This window comes from Xenopus laevis, chromosome 2L, assembly GCF_017654675.1.
Source record: "Xenopus laevis strain J_2021 chromosome 2L, Xenopus_laevis_v10.1, whole genome shotgun sequence".
NCBI lineage: Eukaryota > Metazoa > Chordata > Amphibia > Anura > Pipidae > Xenopus > Xenopus laevis.
In genome coordinates this window covers 50215403-50237849 of record NC_054373.1, presented here as the reverse complement: position 1 = coordinate 50237849, position 22447 = coordinate 50215403, and the positions used below count along the sequence as shown (strand labels likewise).

The following is a 22447-nucleotide window of genomic DNA, read 5'->3' as shown; positions in this document are numbered from 1 at the left end:
AATAGCACCCTCTTATTAGAAACAAACTTTATACAACTTTTACTAAATAACAGTTTATTGTAAATAACTTTTTTACAGGACTACTTTACTTGTGATTATCTATTAAAGACTTTTCACAACACACCCTGAAGCTGAACTAGAGAACGACCCTTACAATTCTCTGAAAAAAGGAACTGGCTTTCTTGATGAAACCAAGGAAACTGACATAAGGAACTTGTGGTGAAAGGGATTGTTCAGCTTTTAATGAACTTTTAGTATGATGTAGAAAGTGATATTCTGAGACAATTTGCATTTGGTTTTCATTTTCTATTATTTCTGGTTTTCAAGAAAATTAGCTTTTTTTAGCAGCTTTCACTTTGCAATTTCAGCAATCTGGTTGCTAGGGTCCAAATTACCTTAGCATCCATGCATTGATTTGAATAACAGACTGGAATAAGAATAGGAGAGGGACTGGATAGAAAGTGGAGTTATAAAAAGTAGCAGTAACAATAAATTTGTAGCCTTAGAGAGCATTTGTTTTTCAGATGGGTCAGTGACCCCCATGTGAAAGCTGGAAAGAATCAGAAGAAAAAGGGAAATATTTCAAAGTAAAAAAAATGAAGGCCAATTGAAAAGTTGCTTAGTAACTCTATAACATACTAAAAGTAAACTTGAATTGAACCACCCTTTTCATCTTGAAAAACAATATAGCTAGAAATGCTGTATTGTATATAGTGAAACTCCAGCAACAACCCAAAATTTCATCAGCCCTGTAACTGGAGTTATCCATGCTTTGAAAGGTGATAATAACAGCTCCTCAAGGTTTATTAGGCCAACTTTAGAATGAAATTAAGACTGCACATGCTAACTAACTAACTATGTAACTATGTAATGTACTCAGAGAAACTAAGCTAACTAAAACATATGCTATAGTAGAAGCTGATGCTACAGTGCTGATCAATTCTGATTCCTGCATTAAGAAATGTTTGCACTGCTAAGAAGTACTCTTGTGCTATGTAATGATGCAATGTGATTGGTTGCATAGAGGGGCCTATAGCCATTATTGGTGATAAAATTTATCAGGTTTGTAGGCAAACAGACCACATTAACATGCTCAGAACCCTTGAAAGCCTCTTAGCAAAACACTGAGAGAAAACCATGTGGATTGGGCCTTTATGGGCCTGCTGCCTGCCCAGTATGGAAGTATCAGTTGCGGTACAAGTTTTCTGGGGTGTGTGGTGAATAGTCATGTGGGGGGCCTCTGTGGATAGGGTGGTAGGTCCTTGAGGTGGTAGCACTTGGAGGGCCATAGACTCCCCCAGGCCAAAACTAATGTAGTAAAGATGATTCTAAAGCAATGCCAAACAGTACAATTAGAAGATTATTTGAACTACATGAAACTTACCCACATTCGGCTCATATCAATTAGTTCATTTTTATAACGAAGAGAATCCCTTAGAACCTGTAGGTGAGGCCAAATATGATATTATTTGTAGCATTCACATTTTTAAGAAAAAAGAGTTTACGTTAACTTGGCAAAGTTTTAAAAAGCATATTGAATACAAGAAAATATATAACATTTGTTGTGTCACATTTTATTCAAAGTCATATTAAGTTTCTGTTTAGTTTTTCCATTTTTACACAATTCACTATTATTGCAGAATTGTTATGTTGTTCTGTGCACATTGTTGGCTTGCTATTCCACTGCACAATAAAGTGTTTTCTTTACGATAATTGGTATATATATATATCAGGAACCAGATATAGATGTCCGTTTGTTTGTACATGTCTCCAAACAGGCAGACCTTTCTTACTGGAGCCAGCACCTACCTGCTATTTTGAGGACCCACATTCACCTCATATTTAGTTACAGGTGTCCTCAGAAGAAGCACTTACAAACTATGAAGCAACTCAGACATTGCATTAACAAATATGTTAAATGTTATGGTTCTTAAACGGTAATGGTAAAATTATGGTGGGTACAAGAGTACTTGGGTTAATAGGTGTTCCTCATCTCTACTTACACTGGGGTGGCCGTCTCTCAGAAGCTTGTGAAAAACATGGCAGAATTTCCAGCACAGGACTGCATTACTGGACAGAGGGAGGCGGTTCACCGCCACCCAGAAAGTCTGCGCTCCCTTCTCATGGTGTGTTCCCAAGATGCAAGGTGAACATACAGGATTAAGGAGAACGTAATAACACAAACAGGAAGAAGAGAAAAAAAAACCAAGGACCCATAGATGATGTTGTTTAACTCATACCAACAGATGCAAATAGCTGGTGCCATGAACAGATATTAAAGGGGTGGTTCACCTTCCAAACACTTTTTCCAATTCAGTTGTTTTTAGATTGTTCCCCAGAAATAAAGACTTTTTTCAATTACTTTCCATTATTTATTTTTTACTGTTTTTCCAAAATCTACATTTAAAGTTGAATGTCCCTGTCTCTGGTGTCTCAGTCAGGCAGCTCGGTAATTCAGGTGCAGACTCTAAACTGTTACAATTTTGCAACATTTAGTTGATCCATTTCTCAGCAGCACCTCTGGAGTATTAGCAACTATTGTATCAATTCTAACAGCTGCCTGTAATGAAACCCAGAGATTCTGCTCAGCAAGGACAAAGATAAAAAATGTATCAACTAAATGTATCCATTTAGAACAGTTCATAGGCTCGGCGACCCCCCCTCCCAGAGCTGCTTCAGAAGGTGAAAAATGACACTTTACACTTCAATATTAGAATAACGGTGACACATAGAAAAAAGAAAGTCATTGGAAAACTATCTGAAAACAACTAGTTGTTTGAAGGAGAACCACCACTTTAATGTGATGAAAATCAGGCTGAAATCACGTTAACACATTGCGCATCTTCCAATAAAAAAAATAAAAATTACATCATTTATTTATTAACAAAGAAGGTGCATTATAATCAAAATAATGTATATTCTGCAATATATTGCTGTACGGGTCAGCATTACCAAAGCAAGCAAAATACAGACTATCCATTGCAGTTTTTTTCAGTCAACTGTTAATGAAAAAATAATCTGGGGTGTGTTATGTTCTCCATGCTTGTGCAGGTTCCCTCCTAAACTCCCACCAAAGAGTGTAAATGTGAAAGGGAACTTAGATTGTAAGCTCCTCTGGGACAAGGTCTCCCCCGAATGTATAATTGTTGGCACTATATAAATAAAGGATTAGAATAAGGTGCTGAACTCCACTGCACGTTGATGTCTGATTCGGTGCCATGCGACATGCATGCATGCAACATGTCGGATGTGCAGAATATAATGGAACTGAAAGTGAAATCGCAGGTACAAACTATATGTATCCGACTGTCGGATGACGACGCAGCATGTGGCATCCACATCCGACAGTCGGATATATGTAGTTTGTACCTGAGATTTTACGTCCAACACGTTGCATGCGTGTCATCGCATGGCGACGAATCGGGCATCAACGCGATGTGTTCAGCCCTAAATAGTAAAATCTAACAACAGTGTATCCCTATTCGGACAGAAATCGTGTTCCTTCCAATGCTATTCTACTACCTCCCCTCTATAACATACAAGCCGTCTGCTGAACCTTATTGGCAGTGCTAAGATTCCATATATTTTTCTTTTGTTATTCCCTCCTCCCACGTTCTTTAATCATACACCTGAGCTGTGGATTGATGCATCCCCTGCTTGTTTCTTTTCTAAGGATATTTCTTGCATGCTTTTCCTTCACAGCTGCCTCTTGAGTGTTGATGGCTTTGTTTATACTCACAGTCTGAAAGAGGAAAGAGAAAAGTGGAGTGAGAGACTGGCTCGCACAATAAACCCACCTACAGATTTGCCTCCCAGTGGGACCCTAACTATTCTTTGCCATTGTTTCAATCTGTGCATGTTCTGTACCAAGACTGCAGAGAATGTGCCCAAAACAAAGGCCATTCTATATATGCTGTACTAATACATTAAAGCGGCAACCCTTTTGTCAGCTGTTTTTATCCGTGTGTGTGGAAATCTTGTCCTAAAAGATTCCATAACTTCCTCTACCAAGGTATTTTAGATTATAAAAGCAAAGGAGCAATTCCCTCTTTGCCTACTCTATTGGTCAATATTTAAATGTAATCTAGTTGATGATTACACCATTCTGTTGTACAATGCCACATAATATTTTGCCCCCTTATAAATATATGTTACTATTAATCATAACAATAACTAGTGCACTTATTTCAACTTTTAAACTAGAATTCTGGGCACAATTCTGCATTGTAGTTAAAAACCGTGGTGGTTTGCAGCAGAAAATTGCACTTTGCACCCATTTGTATATTAAGCTTTTACTGTCTAAATTTAAACCTATGTGTCAGATAAACATCCCATAGGAGTCATTAATGATGTTACTTCTAGTGCGTTCTTGTCAGAGAGAAAAGCTGGGAAAATGTTTGTCCACACATGCAATTATTTTTCAAGCTGCCTTTAATTGGCTAATTTCACTGATGGAAATCCTGTAACACTTTTATAGCTCAAAGTGAATATTAATCACAATACAATGAATACTGAAATATTATCATTCAGAAACCCAAAAACCTGTGAACCCACTCCCCATTAAAAGTCATAGGGACAATACCTCCTCTCCCGTTTCTTTCACTGGAGGAATCCCAACCCTCAGTTTGCCAGTCACTAAATCAGGATGGAACTAAGTTGAGTACATTCTATCCCGGAATAATGGGAAAAATGGAAAAAGGCAATGCATGTGTATCACCACTTATACGGCATTTATTAGATACCATGCAGAATCGTTCAGTGTATGGGCAACTTTAATTAGACCCCCTGACACAAACTCTAAAAAATAGTCAGGTAACTTGGCTCCTGATGCAAGATACCCTAGTGTGTGTGGATAAGTGAAACAAACCTTAAATTACGCTATTGGGTAGGCACTAATAAACGATGAAAAATCTCTGTACTATATACTGTATAAACTCTATAAAAATAAAGTATCAGTATCACAGAATTTCACTATTGGTACCTCTACACATTACAAACACTTTTTGTCCCCCTCGTTGCATTTTGATACATTTGTAACTATTTAAGATTAGCAAGTCTCTTGGAAGAACATTTCACTTTCATTCATAAAACTGTAATAACACATAAAACATGGACCTAAAACCCCTAGAAATGTGTTCACATTTTCCATAACCTGCTGAATTTTGTAAAATGGGCATGGTACTTAGGGGTGTGTGGCCACAAAAAAGGCATGGTCACAAAATTTTGGCGGCAGAACTTTTTGTCCCTCTTTCTGATTTTCAAATGTTGGGAGGTAGGTATCCTTGATAGTAAGTGTACAAGATAATTACCTCTATACTGACATGGCTTTATCACTAGATCCTCCGAATCTTTAAAGGTATTGTAGATATTGCATAAATAATCCTATTCTGTTCTGTTTATAATTACTTTTCTTACACCCAGTCTAGCACCTATTCTTTAATGTAACAGCTTCCAGATTGTTGCCTTCTGTCACGTTAAGGGTGGGGGTCAATAACAATAATTAGAAACACACGTTCATCTCTTTCCTGCTAGACTGTGTTACTAAATGCATCACATTTTTACATTATTTAAATCACACAATGGCTGCAGTATGCCTGACTCTGATGAATTTCCTCTGCAAACTACTTTAATGTGCCTTTCTGATTCTAAAACTACAGAATAACACATTTTCCTTAGTCACAAATGGGATATAGAAGAAAATATTGATTTCATCTCACATCAGCGCAATCATTTAATGAAGTATTTTAGTTCTTTCACCTGACACAGGTGATAGATTAGTGCCTATATATATATATATATATATATATATATATATATATATATATATATACACACTATATAGAGGAGCACTTTGCCCATTCTGCGATCCTGAGAGTGTGGCTGACAGGAGGGTATGGGTGTGTGTGTGTTTAGGGGCTCTATTTTTAGAAAGCAATGTGAGAGTCCCTAAGCCAGACAGGAAACACCACTCCTTAATTTGAGAACAGTTTGGATCTGTTCATGTAGTTACATATTTATTCCCTTTAACCAAAAAAAAAGGCTGCTTACAAACGTCACTTTCTGCCCAAGTATCAACTCTCATAAAATTTATTCCCTTTAACCAAAAAAAAATGCTGCTTACAAACGTCACTTTCTGCCCAAGTATCAACTCTCATAAAATGTAAGGAGTTGTTACCCACTTATAAATGACATACCAAAAGGCAAGCAAAAATTACACAAGGGTTACATTTTGGCATACAGAAATCTGCTTTGCTTTATGGGCTGCCTCAGTCCTCAGTCTAAACAGATCTGGATCAGAAATGCCAGTATAGTTTATGGCACACATCACTTTGCTGCACTGCAAAAAAGAAGTATGTACATGTGGCATGTATCATCCAAAAATGTGGCTGTATATGTGTTTAGGTGAGAATCTGGTGTGTCCCATAACCTCTGCAATTTCCGGGGAAGCAAACTGCAACATCTCCCGTTATACCGTTACATAACAAATGGTTAAATGTGACATAAAGTTAATGGTAACTAGTAGGGATGCACCAAATCCACTATTTGGGATGTGATCCCCAAATCCTTAGTGAAACATTTGGTTGAATACCAAAACAAACTGAATCCTAATTTGCATATGCAAATTAGAAGTGGGAAAGGAAACATTGGAAAAACATTTTTTTACTTCCTTGTTTTGTGACGAAAAGTCACAATTTACCTTCCCGCTCCTAATTTACATATGCGAATTAGGATTCTGATCGGCCAGGCACATGGAGTCAGCCAAATCCGAATCCTGCTGAAAAAGGCCGAATCCTGGCAGAATCCCGAAACGAACCTTGGATTTGGAGCATCCCTAAAAAGTAGTACCAATAATATTTGCTGCTTTGATGTTGCAGAACTGCTGTGCTGTCTTACTTTTTTCCATTGGTTTGGTGCATTTTCAGGTGGTTGGCACAATGAGGCCTATTACAAAGTAATCCCCATCATGCCAAACCATACTACTTAAACAATTCCCACAGAGGAAAAAAAGCATATGAATTATTAATATGGATGTGGCTAGAGGTACGCATGCTGGATGTTTATTATTAAGAAAAGCAACTCAAGCTCTGCCATTTTACAGGACTGAGCCTCGGAGACACATACAGTAATAGCTGGGCCCTGCTGTTAAAGAGGCCATTATCATTGGGAACATCACAAAGCGGCAGCCCTTTTATTATACCAAGAGATTCCAGAAGCTTCATAGGGAATCATGACACAAAGCTGAATTTCTGTCAGCACTAGATAGTTACAGACTGGCACAGTTCACTCATTCCAGCAATTAGATGTTTGGCCATTATTTTGCATTTTGCAGACTGTGTGCGGCATTCTGAGAATGTCTGAGATCCTTTTCGGAGCACATGTCCCTTGAATTGAGCACATATGCCCACATCTGGGCATTGTCCTTAGGCAGTAAGTACTGAGTACTCTAGCACTTGCACCCTGGGGACATAAATGAACTTGTGACGTGTCCACTTAATCAGTATATGATTCTATTACATTGCAAGGTCTGTTTCATGCAGTAAGGGGTTGCACCTACTCCTTTAAGCCCTGAACAAAAGAACCAGAAAAAGGCACAGAGTGCAGCACAATACTAACCACCTGCCACAGTCAAGCAATACATGCAAGACCTCCCAGCACTAACCTCCCTGGGACTCCCCACCTCATACCAACAACAGGCAGTGTGATTCTATCTCTAACCCATTTAAAGGTGAGAGAGGGTAACTTAGCACACCGAGAACAAGACTTTGTACTGTTTTTGAGTAGATAACTGAATAACAAACTGGCCAAATATGAAACTATGGTGGATTACTAGAATTAAGAAAAAAAGCATTCTAAACAGAAAAAAAGCTACGTTTGAAAGCAAAACTTTAAAACTTTTTTATAATTTGTCTCCAGCAGAACCTAAACTCATTTTCAGAGGCATTGTAAGGTCACAGGCCACACAGTGGCAAGGAGCAATGCACTAATAACCGCAGCCAGATACAACTTAAGTTATGATTGTGACCTATTGTTTAGAATGTGTGTCCCCAACCTTTTATACCTGTAAGATACATTCAATGTAAGGAATGTATCTGGTGGTCTAGTGGGGGGACGGCAGGGACGCCTGCCGCCCCCTCGGCGGGCACGCCCGCCGCGACAAGCAGCTTCCATTAGGCCGCAGGCGCCGGCGTCTTAGGGCGCGCCGCGGCATGATCTTGTGTGATTTAAAGGCACAGGCGCACTGACGTATGACGTCAGCGCGCAATGGCGCAAAATTCAAACATGATTTAAAGCCCATTAGGGCTGTGGGACCTTGCCCATGATAGGATTGTGTTTCCTGGTGCTTCTGAGCCTTGTGCTATTCGTTGCTATATCCTGAACCTGTTTGATTCCTATTTTGACCCCTGCCTGGCTATTTTGAATATTCTGACTTCTGACCCTTGCCTGATTACCGACTACCTCTTCTGATTAATCCTCTGATTGACTTCCTGGTTTGACCCTTGCCTGCCTGACAAAGTTTATTCTCTGCCTGCCTCGACCCAGCCTGATCTGACTACTCTTTTGCCTAACGCCTTGTACTACGATCTTCTGTCCAAAGACTTTGCTTTACAGTCGTGCCCCTCTGCCTATCCAGAACCCTCATCTTGCACCTCTCGTTTAAGTCCAGGTGGCATCCAAGTAAGCCGAGGGCTCCTCCCGAGGCCCAAAAGCGGTCACACTACTGGTGAAGCATGAGCCTAGACCAGGGTGCCTGGATGCCGACCGTGACATTCAGATTAAGAAGAGTTGGGGAGCAACGCAAGCATAAAAAATGTTCCTGGGGGTGCAAAATAAGCAAAGTGTTTGGCTATTTGGTAGTGAGTTGACAGCCTACAGGAGGCTCTGTCTGGCAGTACATCTAGTTTTTATGCAATCAAAACTTGCTTCTACACCACCTGCTTTGTGGCCACTGGAAACAGCATTTAAGGGGTTGGTGTGCGACATATTGCTCACGAGCCACTGGTGGGGGACCGCTAGTTTTTAGCGTTACAGAGAATGTAAAATCTACATATAAGTACTTGAATGCAGGCTATTGGTTTTATAGGTAGTCTTTGCTGTGCCAAATGAACAATATGCAATTTTAAGGTTTTGTAAGTAGAAAGCCATTAGTGATGTGTGGGCTGGCCCGATACCTGTGAGACCCATGGGTCAGGCAGGTTTGGACCGGCCTTACTTTGCCATTTGCAGGTCGCGGGTGGGTTCTGGTTGAGATCTTCTGTCTGCTCTGCCCGCCCGCAACCTTAGACTGCTGGTTTCCGACTTCTGGTTTTATAGGATCGCACCTGCCCGATCCAGCCCCTTTTGTGACATCATTGGTGGGTTGGCACAGGGCTATAAAAGGAGGAGGGAAGCCAGGTGTGGGGCAGGGGTCAGGCACGGGTTCGGGTCAAGAGTTTCTCAACCACACATCACTAAAAACCATGCTCCATCTGTGCCTTCCCAAGCTGGAGCAACTTGCATCTAAATACATTACATTTGTCCAGAGCAAAACGTTGCACTAATGTGGTGAGGGTGTGTTTATGCTATTATTTTAGAAAAGAATGTTGCACTGTGGGTAAACTGGGAAAGACCCTGCAAAAGCAATGGACTAAAGGTAAACTCTCACACTGATTAAAATCCAGCTATAAACCAGATGGATGGTTTAAAAATGAAGACATGATCTTTCAGGCATCTGCAAAACTTCCTCATACTTCAACAAGTGCACAATGGAGTTTTTATTACATTATCTCAATCTCAGTTGATTGCTTCTCATTAAATCCTCCTATGTAAATACCTATGAAATCCTGTGAATTATTTCACCTGCTTTTGCATGGCAACATTATAGCCCACAGGACTAGAATAAGAGGTTATTGTGCACCTACTTTACAACAAACGTGTAAAAAAATACACAAATACAGTAAGATTTATACTTAAAATTGTAGCTTTGAAGACTGAACACTGCAGCAATGTTAATTACCGGTAAAATACAGTACATTGCATAAAACAGCCCATATGTAAAACCCTGCTTCATCTAAATAAACAGTTTTCAAAATATACTTTTCTAGGACAGGTATAGGATCCGTTATCCAGAAACCTGCTATCCAGAAAGCTCCGAATTACGGAAAGGCCGTCTCCCATAGACTCTATTTTATCCAACTAATCAAATTTTTTAAAAATGATTGCCCTTTTCTCCTTAATAATAAAACAGTACCGTGTATCTGATCCAAACTAAGATATAACTAATCATTTTTGGAAGCAAAACAAGCCTATTGGGTCAATTTAATGGGGTTTTTTTGTTGTTTTTTTTAAAAAAAAGTTTTTATTTTGCGTTTTAGACAGCACAAAATTAACAACAAACAAAATAGGCATTGTTAGTGTAAGGTGTGGCTGGTCTCGCAGGACCACTGCTTTTTGGATTAGGACAATCAGTTATACATTTGGAGCATAAAGTATACAGCATATTAGATCCATGTGGGTATTACATGTTACAGCTAGTCTTGCAGGACTTGAACAAACTAAGGCAGAACATCATTTACTGAAGAAAGTGTACTCATATTACATATGTTATCCCATTCATTTGCATTTATTGAATCTCCAGATCCGTTTCAGGAAAAACCTTTAGCCAGGGTTCCCAGATTTTTTCAAACTTTTTCGGGCATTGTCTGGTTAGGTATGTCAACTTTATCATCGGGAGCCAATTATACCCATTGCTTTACTGTGGGGGATTGAGGGTTCATCCATTTAATGGCAATCAGATTTTTGGCCTAAAAAAAGAGGATTCGTAGTAGGCATCTCATTTTGGTCAGGGGTGCCAGCTCATCCATCAATCCCAGTAGGTATACCTCTGGTGTTAGTGCTCCAGGAAGCAAGATTTTATTGATCAAGTAGACTACTACCTTGACCCAGAACCTGTGTATTGGGGACATGACCATAGCAGGTGGAAAAACCCAGTGTCTGGGTGTTGGCATTAGGGACAGTATCCACTGGGGCTCCTGCCCATGGCTTTGAGCCTAAGTGGGGTGATATATGTGCAATGTATGATGCAAAATTGTACCATCTTATCTTTTGTAGAAATTAAGAAGCTGTACAGTTCCCCTGTTGCATCTTCCCATGTATCATCGTCTAGGGCAGGAATAATATTGTTCCAGTTAGTTAGCTTTGCTAAATGGGTTACTGAGGGAAGATATCAGTGTCTTGTACAGCCCAGAGACCAGTTTTTGGGGATCCCACAAACAATCTTCATGTGGTTGAGTTTTGGTGGTAAAAGCCAGGGTGCTGAATTGGGCGGCAAAATTGTGCCTGAACTGGAAGTATCTGTGCTATGCTATATTTGGGTGGTTCAATTTGATTGCTAGCTGGGTAAGGGTTCACAAAGATATTGTCTACTAAAAGATAGGTGTCTTACCCCAAGTTTTGGCCAGTAATTGAGGTCTGGTAGGTGTAGCAGGTGCTGCAGATTGGAGTTTCTCCATAGGGGGGGTATAATTGGAAGGTGGGCTCACAGCTTTTGAGAGAACCTTGGTGGCTAGTGCCCTTTTGTGGGCAGCTTATGGTAGGGGGCAGTTCAGGGGTGTCCTTAGCTTTCCTGTAGGGCGTGTTCCTAATTGCTTCTAGGGAGCCCGCCAAAGTGGCATGTAGCGCTGTAAGCGAGTTTTCAGGGAAAGGGTTAAGCCAGTTATGTATAAATGCCAGTTGACTTGTGTAGTTGTACATTTGTGCGGGAGGGCTAGTCCCCCCTTGTCCAATGGAGCCATGAGCGTTAGCTTATTGGGGGGGCTTATTTGCCCAAATAAACGGAAAGAGAATAGTGTCAATGCGCTCATACTATCACACTAAAATTAACTTAAAGGTGAACAATCCCTTTAAGCTTATAGGTCAATAACTCCCTTCTTTCTTAATTAAATTAAATGTTATGAAAACAGTGGGCAAAAGCATTGAGGTTGGTCGATTAATGGATGTGATTTTCATGCTGTAGTGACCAGGCTGTCATTAATGTCAAAAACGAGCATTGACATCAGCCATTTTAAAAAGAGTATTTCTCACTGTTTTTATATGACTATAGCATCTGGACAGAAGACAAAAGCACTACATTTTGCAAGAGGATAAAAATAGGATGTTAGGTGCAGAGTCAGAGGGGCACAGGCCAGCCCTGTCCTTACTACCAGCCTATAGGACAGAGTCCCATTGTCCATTGCTGCTTCCCAACGTGTGTACCTAAATGACTCACAGGTTAGGGGATGGTTAGGAGGTGGGAGGGTGGATGCCAAAAAGCTTCCACTTGCCTCCACACAGGTGTCTGTGTTCTGAAACAGAGAGAAATGTGTATATAACTAAGCTCCACAGCTCTATACCCATCTACATTACTCAATCACACTGCTCTGTGGCCAGTTACAATACTTGATCCTCCTTACATGTCTTAGTCCAATCAGATTACTTGACATTTAATTACAATACTCTCTACTCACTTTCTTTGCCCAACTATATTCTTCAGCAGCCAATTACATTGCTTTATGTCTACTACATTTCTCAACATTTACTTACATTGCTTTCTACGTAGTCAATCTTTTCCCAGCAACATTACTTATCACCCAATCACATTGCCCTGTGTCTGGCTGTGTTGTTTTTGTTTTTTTTGCACAACTGCATTACTCTAGTTTTGTTTCCGGTCACATTACTCTTTCCCGAGTTATATTACTTATTTCCCAGTTACACTGTTGTGCCCATTTACATTGCTCTATGCCCAGATACATTACTTAGTACCCACTTACATGCAGTCTATTTGGTTACAATAGTTCTCTTCAAACCTTGTCCAGTTCAAACTGTGTTACACCCTGGTATTGCAAGTCAAGTCTGAGGTTGTTTAACCCTACTGTAAATGAGGTAATGATATGAAAAATTGCTGATTTCTGCTGTTATTACATATTTATCACACTAAATGGTTGCTGATGGTTGCTGTTTAAACAAAATGTAATAGTGGACAAAGGGACCCTGAGCAAACACATGGCACTGTTTTTTTTAATTAATACTGAATTTATTTAGGGAACAAAGTTAACTAATTTCTAAGGAGGAACAAAGTTTTGGATTGGCCAAGTCAAAGTCCTGACATGAACCCAAATGGAGATACTGGTTTTAATTTTTTATTATTTGTGGTTTTTGAGTCATTTACTTTTTGTTCAACAGCTCTCCATCTGCAGTTTCAGCAATCTGGTTGCTAGGATCCAAATTACCATAACAACCATGCATTGATTTGAATAGGCGATAGGAATATGAATAGGAGAGGCCAGAATAGAAAGATGACTAATCAAAAGTAGCAATAACAATAAATTTGTAGCCTTAAAGCAGGGGTCCCCAACCTTTTTTTTACCCGTGAGCCACATTCAAATGTAAAACAAGTTGGACAGCCAAATATGGTCGGTAACTGCCTATTTGGTAGCCCCTATGCAAGATGGCAGCCTACAGGAGGCTCTGTTTTGGCAGTACTAATGGTTTTTATACAACAAAAACTTGCCTCCAAGCCAAGAAATAAAAAATGAGCACCTGCTTTAAGCCCACTGGGAGCAACGCAAGCAACATCCAAGGAGTCGAAGAGCAGCAGCATGTTGCTCACAAGCCACTGGTTGGGGATCACTGCCTTACAGAGTATTTGTTTAAGATGGGGTCAGTCACCCCCATTTGAAAGCTGGAAAGAGAAGAAGAAGGCAAATAATGCAACAACTATAAAAAAAAGAAAAAATGAAGGCCAATTGAAAAGTTGCTTAGAATTAGCCATTCCATAACATACTAAAAGTTAACTTAAAGGTGAACCACCCCTTTAACAAACATGGATCCTTAGAAAAATACAGTATTAACTGTGAACGTGTATACATGTTTACTTTTGTCTAATATCAAGCATCAAAGAAATTGAAAAAAATACTCTAGTGTTGGAAAAATGCTGTATGGCTTTATATATAAAAGGGTTCATTTACTTTTCCCTGGGCAACCCAGGGATGGCTGCACTTTTCTGGCATCAAGGAGCAGGTGTTAAGGACAGAGCCCTGTGGTGACTTGCAGCTTTACCTGGTCTCTAAATGAAACGAAAGTTTGGGAACAGATAGAGGAAATGAGGGGGTTCTAACCTGCCTCCACACTCCCCGCCCCTCATGAATATATAGATGACAAATTCAGTTGGCGCTATATTCTTCAGGGTGGCCACAGGTCTCTGTGCACCGAAATTCTTTAATAGGCAAAAGTAGTGTGCATTTCCAAACTCAGAGGTCGTAAATGACCATAAAATACCCTGTCTAGCTGTTTGACTAGAAACTTTGCTAGCACAGCCCATCTAGTATTATCATTTTTACATGTTTACCCTTTGCACCGGTACAGGTATAGGACAGGTACTACAGGTATGGGACCTCTAATCCAGAATGCTTAGGACATGGGGTTTTCTGGATAAGTGGTCATTCCATAATTAATCTCCATACTTTACATCTGCTAAAAATAATTTAAACATTAACTAAATTCAATAGGATTGTGTTGCCTCCATTGTTTGTATCAAGTAAATGGTAATGTTTAATTATTACATAGAAAAAAGGAAACTTTTCAAAAAATGTGAATTATGTGATTAAAATGGACTCTATGGGAGATGAAACTTTCTGGATAACAGGTTTACAGATATCGGATCTCATACCGGATTAGTGTGTGTTAATATATGACTGATACACAAGAAATGGAGATTTTTTTTATATGAAGAAAACGTATACTTTTTAACTGTAGTTACATTTACAAGTGCAGGGCTGGTCAACTTCATGTAAGTGATCTTCGCAGCAGAACAATAGATGGCAATGGTAACCACTACAACTAAAAAAAAAAGTGTCAGGAGTCAGCATAATTACTAGGTGAAGGAGATGATATGTGATGTGGTATGAGACAGCAGCATACCTTTACTTGATTAGGACAAAAGGTAATTTCAGACACAATGAGTCATGTTGCTGCATTAATTAGCAGGAGAAGCTCACTGCTAAACACCTTTCAAGGCAATTTTTTTTAAAGGGATTGTTCACCTTTAAGTTAACTTTTAGTATGACAGTAATATTCTAAGACAATTTACAATTGGTCTTCATGTATTACTATTTGTATTTTGATTTTCCCTTTTGTTCAGCAACTCTCCAGTTTAGAATTTCAGCAGTTATTTGGTTGCTAGGGTTTAAATTACTTTAGCAACCAGGGAGTGGTTTAAATGAGAGATTGGTATATGAATGAAAAGAGGGCCTAAAAAGAAAAATATGTAATAAAAAGTAGCAACAGCAATAAAGTTGTAGCTTCACAGAGTAATAGTCTTTTTGGCTGCTGGGGTCAGCGACCTCCCCAGCTGAAAGTTGGAAAAAGTCAGAAGAAGGCGGCAAATAATTAAAAAACTAACAAACTAAATAATGAAGACCATGAAAAGTTGCTTAGAATTGGCCTCAGTCTGACTCCCTGCTATTTCCCTTTCTTTAATCTGCTGTACATCTTTCTTGTCATGCTGCTGGTTTCCTGGCTTGTTATGACAAAATAAGACATAATTCTAAAAAACTTTCCAATATACATTCATTACAAATGCTTTTTAAGTTATTGTATTGCTATTGAAAGCAGTGTTTGTCTGTCCATTTCTATTCTCTCTTCTGGTGGCTCAGACTGTTGATATACAATATAAGACAGGTAACTGACCTGTCTTTGCTGGAGAACTAGACTTTTGCAACATTGTTTAAAAAGTAACAACCAGGAAATAAGCTAATACTGCTTTCAATATAAATTGTTTTTTGCAAATGACTTTAAAAGCACTGAAAAGGTTAAATAATTGTATATTGGGGCATCTTTTTATATTGGGGCTGACTTGCCCTTTAAGCGTTCTTTTTTATGAGAGAGGCAGGTATAATGGTTTACATATCTTAAGACTCATGTAATTCTGAATGTTTATTTTCTATTTAACCTGTTATTACAATGCAAAAAGAGGTTTTTAAATACTGTGATTGTGATCCAAGGATTAAAGGGGCCATTAAAGATTGGGATTGTTGCTTCTTTGCTGAGGATCTTTCTCAGTGAAACATATATGTCATGGTAATCATGTTATTTGTAGCCTCATTGCATTAATTAAAAATAACAGTCCTGCAAGGCCAATCAATGAATCTCTTTGTGGAAGACACAAGCACTCTATTGTTACATTAGTACTGCAATACATGGCTAGCATGCTCTTAACAGGACGGAAGGAAAGAATAGTAAGCAAAAGCAAATCGAGAATATCAATAACAAACAACGAAAGGGTACTTTAATTGGTATATTTGTATTAAAACAGAAGTTCTTTCATTTCTGGTGAATATATTTTACTGTACTTCTGCAGGCAATGAAGATGTTTTGAAGTAAAACAAACCTAGTGAGATTTGTTACTGCAAGTGACACATTTGATCAGTGATTTCTAATCATTTGTTTAACTGGTAGAGACTTTATTACAGTAAAACCCCGTTACTTTTCGGGTGGTAACATAAATTCTTTGAATACAGAAAATCCATACAGAAATCCAGAGTAAAAAACACAGCTTGCCTGTATGGGGAACATAAAAGTCCGGGTTCATAAAATCGGGGTTCTACTATAATGGATGTGCTGAGAATGAGTTATTTTGAAGTATGATAAAATACTTATGCAGGTTACAAATAAGTATTGCCTATAATAGGATTAATTTTAAATATTCTACATATAATATTGTATCTTTTTAATCCTTTTTTACAGTGTGCGTGGATGTGTTTCACACTGTACATGGTACTACTAAAGAGAGCACTTGAGAAAGGAGGCTGTGCCTCTGAAACGTTGTGTGGATCTCAATAAAACTACAACCATTTAGCACGAATGCTTTTGTGTGTGCCATCTGATTTTCTATGAGTATATGGACTATGGATACCAAGGATTGCAGCAAGGATCCCAGATAGAGCACCACCCAACAAAGTGAGCAGATTCTGCAATATTATATATATGGTACTACTAAAACAACTTTTCTTGTCAGATACATACACACATTCACTGTTCTTGTTAAGGTGCTTTGCATTGAACGTATGCTCATTCAGGAGCCTATTCTTTATATAGAGGAAAGACCTCCTTTGAGGCATGGCAAATGCAATAAATATACTTGATACATTCAAATGCATTCCATGCAGGTGCAATATTTTAGCCACCTTTACTAAGGCACCCCCCCTGCATAAAAAAGTATGCACCCCAATCTCATGTTACCCAAATAAAAGTATGCACCCCAACCTATGTTCCCCACAAAAAAATTTGCACCCCAACCTTTGTCTCCAACATAAACAGTAATAAACTCAACCCCCAAGTAAACAGTATTTACCCCAACCTATGTCCCTCACATAAACAGTATGTACCCAAACATATGTCCCCCACAAAAAATATGCACACCAATCTATGTCCCCCACATAAACAGCATGTACCCTAACCTATTTCCCTCATGTAAACAATATGCAACCCAAACTATGCCCCGCCACTTAATGACCTTGCACAGTCACAAATGCTCATCTGATTTGCAATCCATTTGCAAATATTTCTGCACAATGCGAATTCGAAAAAAAAAATGGAAAGACAGGCACAGCAGTAATATTTCAGCATTCAGGAAAAAACACAGGCTATACAACCATTTTGCGAACTTTATAAATAACCCCCAATAACTTACAGCACCTTCTTTGTAACAACACCAGCTGTCAGGTTAACCTTAAGCAGTTACACCCATTAATTTAAAGAGATACTGACACCATAAATTAAACCATTTTCCCATCTGCCATAACATTACCTATCTAATCATCCATATTCCTTTATGAGGGGGCTGTAGTAACCCATAAGCATTAGAAACTAACAGGTTGAGAATGGACAGTCCGATAAGCAAAACAGTCAGGTTTAGGAGCTTCAAGTAACAATTATCATCAAAAGGCCTATCATCAAAAATTTTATAAATTCAAGTATTCGAGTTTTTTTAGCCCATAAACTCGATAAATTCAACGTTTTTCCCCGATTGCATTCAATCAAGTTTTTTACATTAAGGTTTTCTTTATAAATAAGCAAACATTTGAGTAATGAGTTTATTCGAGGTAGAAAAAAAATCTCACAAACTCGACCTTTCGACCCCTTACCTCCTTAATTAATCCAATAAGACTTGTGCCACCAATATGCATTCATACAGGTTAGTTTTGATCAAGTACAAGGTACGGTTTTATTATTAGAGAGGACAATAAAATAACTAAAAAAAATAATAATTATTTTCTTAAAAAAGACTCTATGGGAGATGTATAATGGCTTTCCAGATAGGGGTTCCTACTAACAAATTTTGGATGTAGAAAATGCGGTAAAGCTTTAGATACTAAATATATATTGCAAGGTTTCTTCTAATATTTTAGCCAGCATATTCTTCTGCACTGTGCAGAGTTCATTCACATCAGTCCCTGACACAGTACATTTTTAGAGCAAATAACCAAGCATATACCCTTGAGGATAACATCGTGACTGAATTTGCTGCATCATTTTGGAAATGTGGTGAGCAAAATTATTAAATACAGCAAATACAGCAAGAATTAAAACTAACCAGAAGTCAGAAATATAAAAAGTCACAAGTCCTTGTTTCTAGGGAAGTTATGCACCCCTCCCAGCTTACAATACATACAACAATCCTATGTGCTGTGACAGAATGGCTGGATCACAAGTTTAATGTAAATAAGGCAATCATTAAATTAGACAAGGAGGCACAATACAACATATCATTTATTTATAAAGGGCCAACATGTTCTGCATAACAGTACAACGGTATAGTGTATAAATCAAACACATAAATCATACACCAATACACGAGAAAGTAGAGGGCCTGCTCATTAGAGATTCCAAGTTAATGTAAATAATGTACTAAAAGGATTCATTCCCTAATTCAACATCTATAGCCTAGTTTTTAGAACTAGCACAGGCAGAAAACAACATGTAGCAGTAATATGAAACCGACAACCTACACAATGGGATGCTGGAAGTTGTAGTCCAACACCTTCTAGAGAACCACAACTTAACAGGCAATTATTTTTTTTCAACCTCAAATATGTATACTCCTCCAAGTGTATATATAAGTCCAACACAATCTCTAGACACTGCAAGGAAACCTTTCCAGAAATATTTAATAACCTGAATTCTTTACAGTTGGATAGAACTGCCTGAATATGGATGCATGATAAAACTGTCTCCGCAGTGTTGCCTTTAATATAGGTTTCACGTTTACTGCCTTCATACAAAAGGTTATTTTAGGAATGCAACCAAATTAATACTTTATCCTTAGCCGATAAAAAATGGCACTATTTTTAAGAAGCCAGCAGACATAATATAACACACACATATCTATCTAGTTGGTAAATGCAATACATGTCTACATGCCTGGAATTGCACAGATGCTACAAAAAAATGAACCATGCTTCACTGAAAGGAATGTAAACAAGACACACAAAGTGATATTACCCTTTTAATGTCTTTTATTAAAACATTAAAACACCTTTAAAGTGAAGCCACCAACAGGAAAGCTAATTTATATGTTAAATGACTTGTTATGTATACATCATATGATGAATTAGGTGAAAATCATTGTGTAGCACTCTTTGGCAATAGATGGATAAAGTTGTCTAAATTATTTTTTTCTAGTGGCAAGGATTGTACAAAGTTATATTTAACATCCTTCTTTTAAAGACTTGTCCAGACTCATTTACTGATGAATATACAATGGCTCTAATTATAATTACAATGGTGGCCCACTAGCTTTGCCAGTCTAAAACGGTGCATGTTTAGAGGAATAACTGGGTTTGTTTTGGGTCACACTCACCATTTTCGCAGCATCCATGATTTCTGAAAATTTCCTATAAGTCGGTAAGAAACCCCTTAGGCTGAAAGATATCCTGTTGCTGCAGACTTCAATGCCCAGAATATTACTGATCGGTTAAGAAGGTGATTGAAGCAACATGGTGACCCTGTACACCAAACAAGCGGCATAAAAAAATACAAAGAATAAGAGGAACAATGTGAATTAAAAACAACTGGAAAACTGAGCAGTGGCTAAAGGTTACAGACAGTTATAAACTGGTAGGACTGACTTGGAGAGACAGTCTTTGTAATGCAGGCAGCACAAACAAACCTGAACAGGCAGGCTGAGCAAAAAGAGGACAGACAGACTCGAATGGGCAGGTTAGGAGCAGCATATTTAGGTGGGCAGGTTAGACAAACAGATTTGTATGGGTTAGGACATACAGACATGTTAGGACAGGCTGGATGATACAGAAGTGGACAGACAGGATGGAAAGACAGACCCAGACAGATTAGTTAGTACAGGCAGAAGTTGACAGGAGGTGGGTTGGACAGACAGACCTTCGCAGGCTGGTTGGTGTAGAAAGAAAATGGTAGACAGACTGACAGACAGACCAGGGACGGCTAGCTGGGATGGACAGAAGTGGGCAGGCGAGCTGGACAGACAGACCTGGGCAGGCAGATTTAGGCATACAGGCAAAGGAAGAGTTGTGAAGTGATAGAGGGGATAGACATACAGCATGTTGAGAGATTTCCAGAGACCACAGGGTACTCACTTGCTGTGTTTATCCCAAATCCACAGAATGCCAGTGCAATGGGCAGGCAGAAGGGCAGGCAGAGAGGCAGTGATGGAGAGTGGGGGTGGGCAGAGATTGGTGCGGAAACAGAGCCCAGGGCCAGTCACACAATAGCATCCAGCAACAAGACACAGACAGATGGCACAGAGAGCTGCACTCACCCAGATAAGCCAGAGGAGAGGGAGGGGCGGTGGGTGTTTAGGCTACAGGGACCAAAGCAGGACAGACACACTCAGAGCAATACACTGGGCACGAGCAGATTGTAGCAGAGAGGGAGCGATGCGCAGCAGCCAACATGCAATAACACTCACTTGCACAATACATAGCAGGAATGGAGAAGCAGGGAAAGGACAGAGTACAGTTAGGGTTACCAGATGTCTGCGAAAATCCAGAATTTTTCTTCTTTTCAAAAACATGTATCCGGCTGAATTTTTTTCTACTATTTAAGCAAGTGCGCAAATTTACCCTCAGTCCCTAACTTCTGCAGCTTTCCACCCCTCCCCTTTCCCCATCAATCAATGTATTTTCCCTCAGTGAGATCCTGCAGCTTTCTGTACCTCCCCCCCATCCTCTGGTGCCTGTTACTGTCTGTTCCGCCTCCTCCATTCACGCTACTGAGACTTCAGTGGCTCTGCAACAGCAGCCAATAAGGTTCAGTCTCTGAGCTGTACCCAAGCGCATTTTGATTGGCTGGAGGATGCTCCATACGTAGTATTGTCACAGGCGCGGGAATAGGTAGCGGACAACTGGCACTATTTTGGCAGGGGTCGGAGGAGGAGGAGGGAGAACTAAGTTGAGCGGAAATGTAGATTTGTCATAAAATGATTGACAGTTATGGACTGAAACAAGAAAATGTTACTTTCTTAGGGAGAAAGTGTTCCCTGACTGGACTGGGATCCAAAATAGTATTTCAATGACACAGAGGCTCAAACTGTCCCACTGCAGCCAAAATAAACAGTGACTGGCATTTTACAGCAGCCCCTCTGGCCGGTGTGGGACTGACCCACAGGCATACCAGGAAAACTCCCAGTTGGCCCTGCATACCTCCCAATTGTCCCGTTTTTAGAGAGACACTCCCTCTTTTGACAGCTCAACACGCAGTCCCTCGTTTGTACTGTAAAGTCCCTAGTTTCTCTGCACTGAACGGGCAGAAAAAGAAACAATGTTTCTAACTTAATTGGCTTTTGGCAGAGAGCCAAGAACAGCCACAGCTGCAGATAAGATACTTTTGTAACAGTTTTGATATAAGCAAATAAGTAACAATATAAGAGAACAGGTCCCTTGGGAGAAGTTAGACTCACAGCTTAAAGGGCAATTCATCAGCAAAACTGTAATAACTGAAAGAAAAACACAAATATGTTCAAACTTTCATAACCTGCCAAATTTTGCAAAATGAACATGGTAATTAGGGGTGTGGCCAGAAAAATGCGTGGGACCAAAAAAATTGTCCCTCATTTTATTTCCAAAATGTTGGGAGGTGTGGTAGGTGTCAGTGGGCACTCTTGATTCTAAACATTTGGTGTATTTCATAGTCATTTCCTATTTCTTTATGGGAAAAAATGCTTACTAATGAAAGAATATAGATATAAAAGACTAGGAGAATGGAGGAGAGGAGGATTAATAGTTTGGAAAGTGGGCCCACGGTCTAAGGTTTTCTGGTGGGCCTAGGGTTGCCACCTGGCCGGTAAAAATGATGGTTGATCCCAATGTTATTAATAGGGAAAAAAGATAAATATATAGGAAGGCCGGTATTTTTTTCCGGAAAAGGTGGCAACCCTAGGTGGGGCCCTGGCATCCCA

General features: G+C 39.3%; 1 protein-coding gene across 4 annotated transcripts in view; it reads right to left on the bottom strand.

The window, feature by feature from the left end:
- The window catches only part of hip1.L (huntingtin interacting protein 1 L homeolog), a 67160-nt gene extending 45947 nt beyond the window's left edge, over positions 1 to 21213 (bottom strand). Inside the window, exons 1-5 of one of the 4 annotated variants that reach the window (XM_018246326.2) lie at positions 21020 to 21213; positions 19874 to 20018; positions 3679 to 3742; positions 2004 to 2146; positions 1385 to 1441 (exon numbers count right to left, since the gene is read on the bottom strand). In XM_018246326.2, coding sequence (XP_018101815.1) covers positions 1385 to 1441; positions 2004 to 2146; positions 3679 to 3742; positions 19874 to 19891 — 282 coding nt within the window. In that variant the 5' untranslated portion in view covers positions 19892 to 20018; positions 21020 to 21213. The other 3 variants (XM_018246327.2, XM_018246325.2, XM_018246328.2) reach the window with 3 other exon arrangements.
- Between the last annotated feature and the right edge of the window lie 1234 nt (positions 21214 to 22447).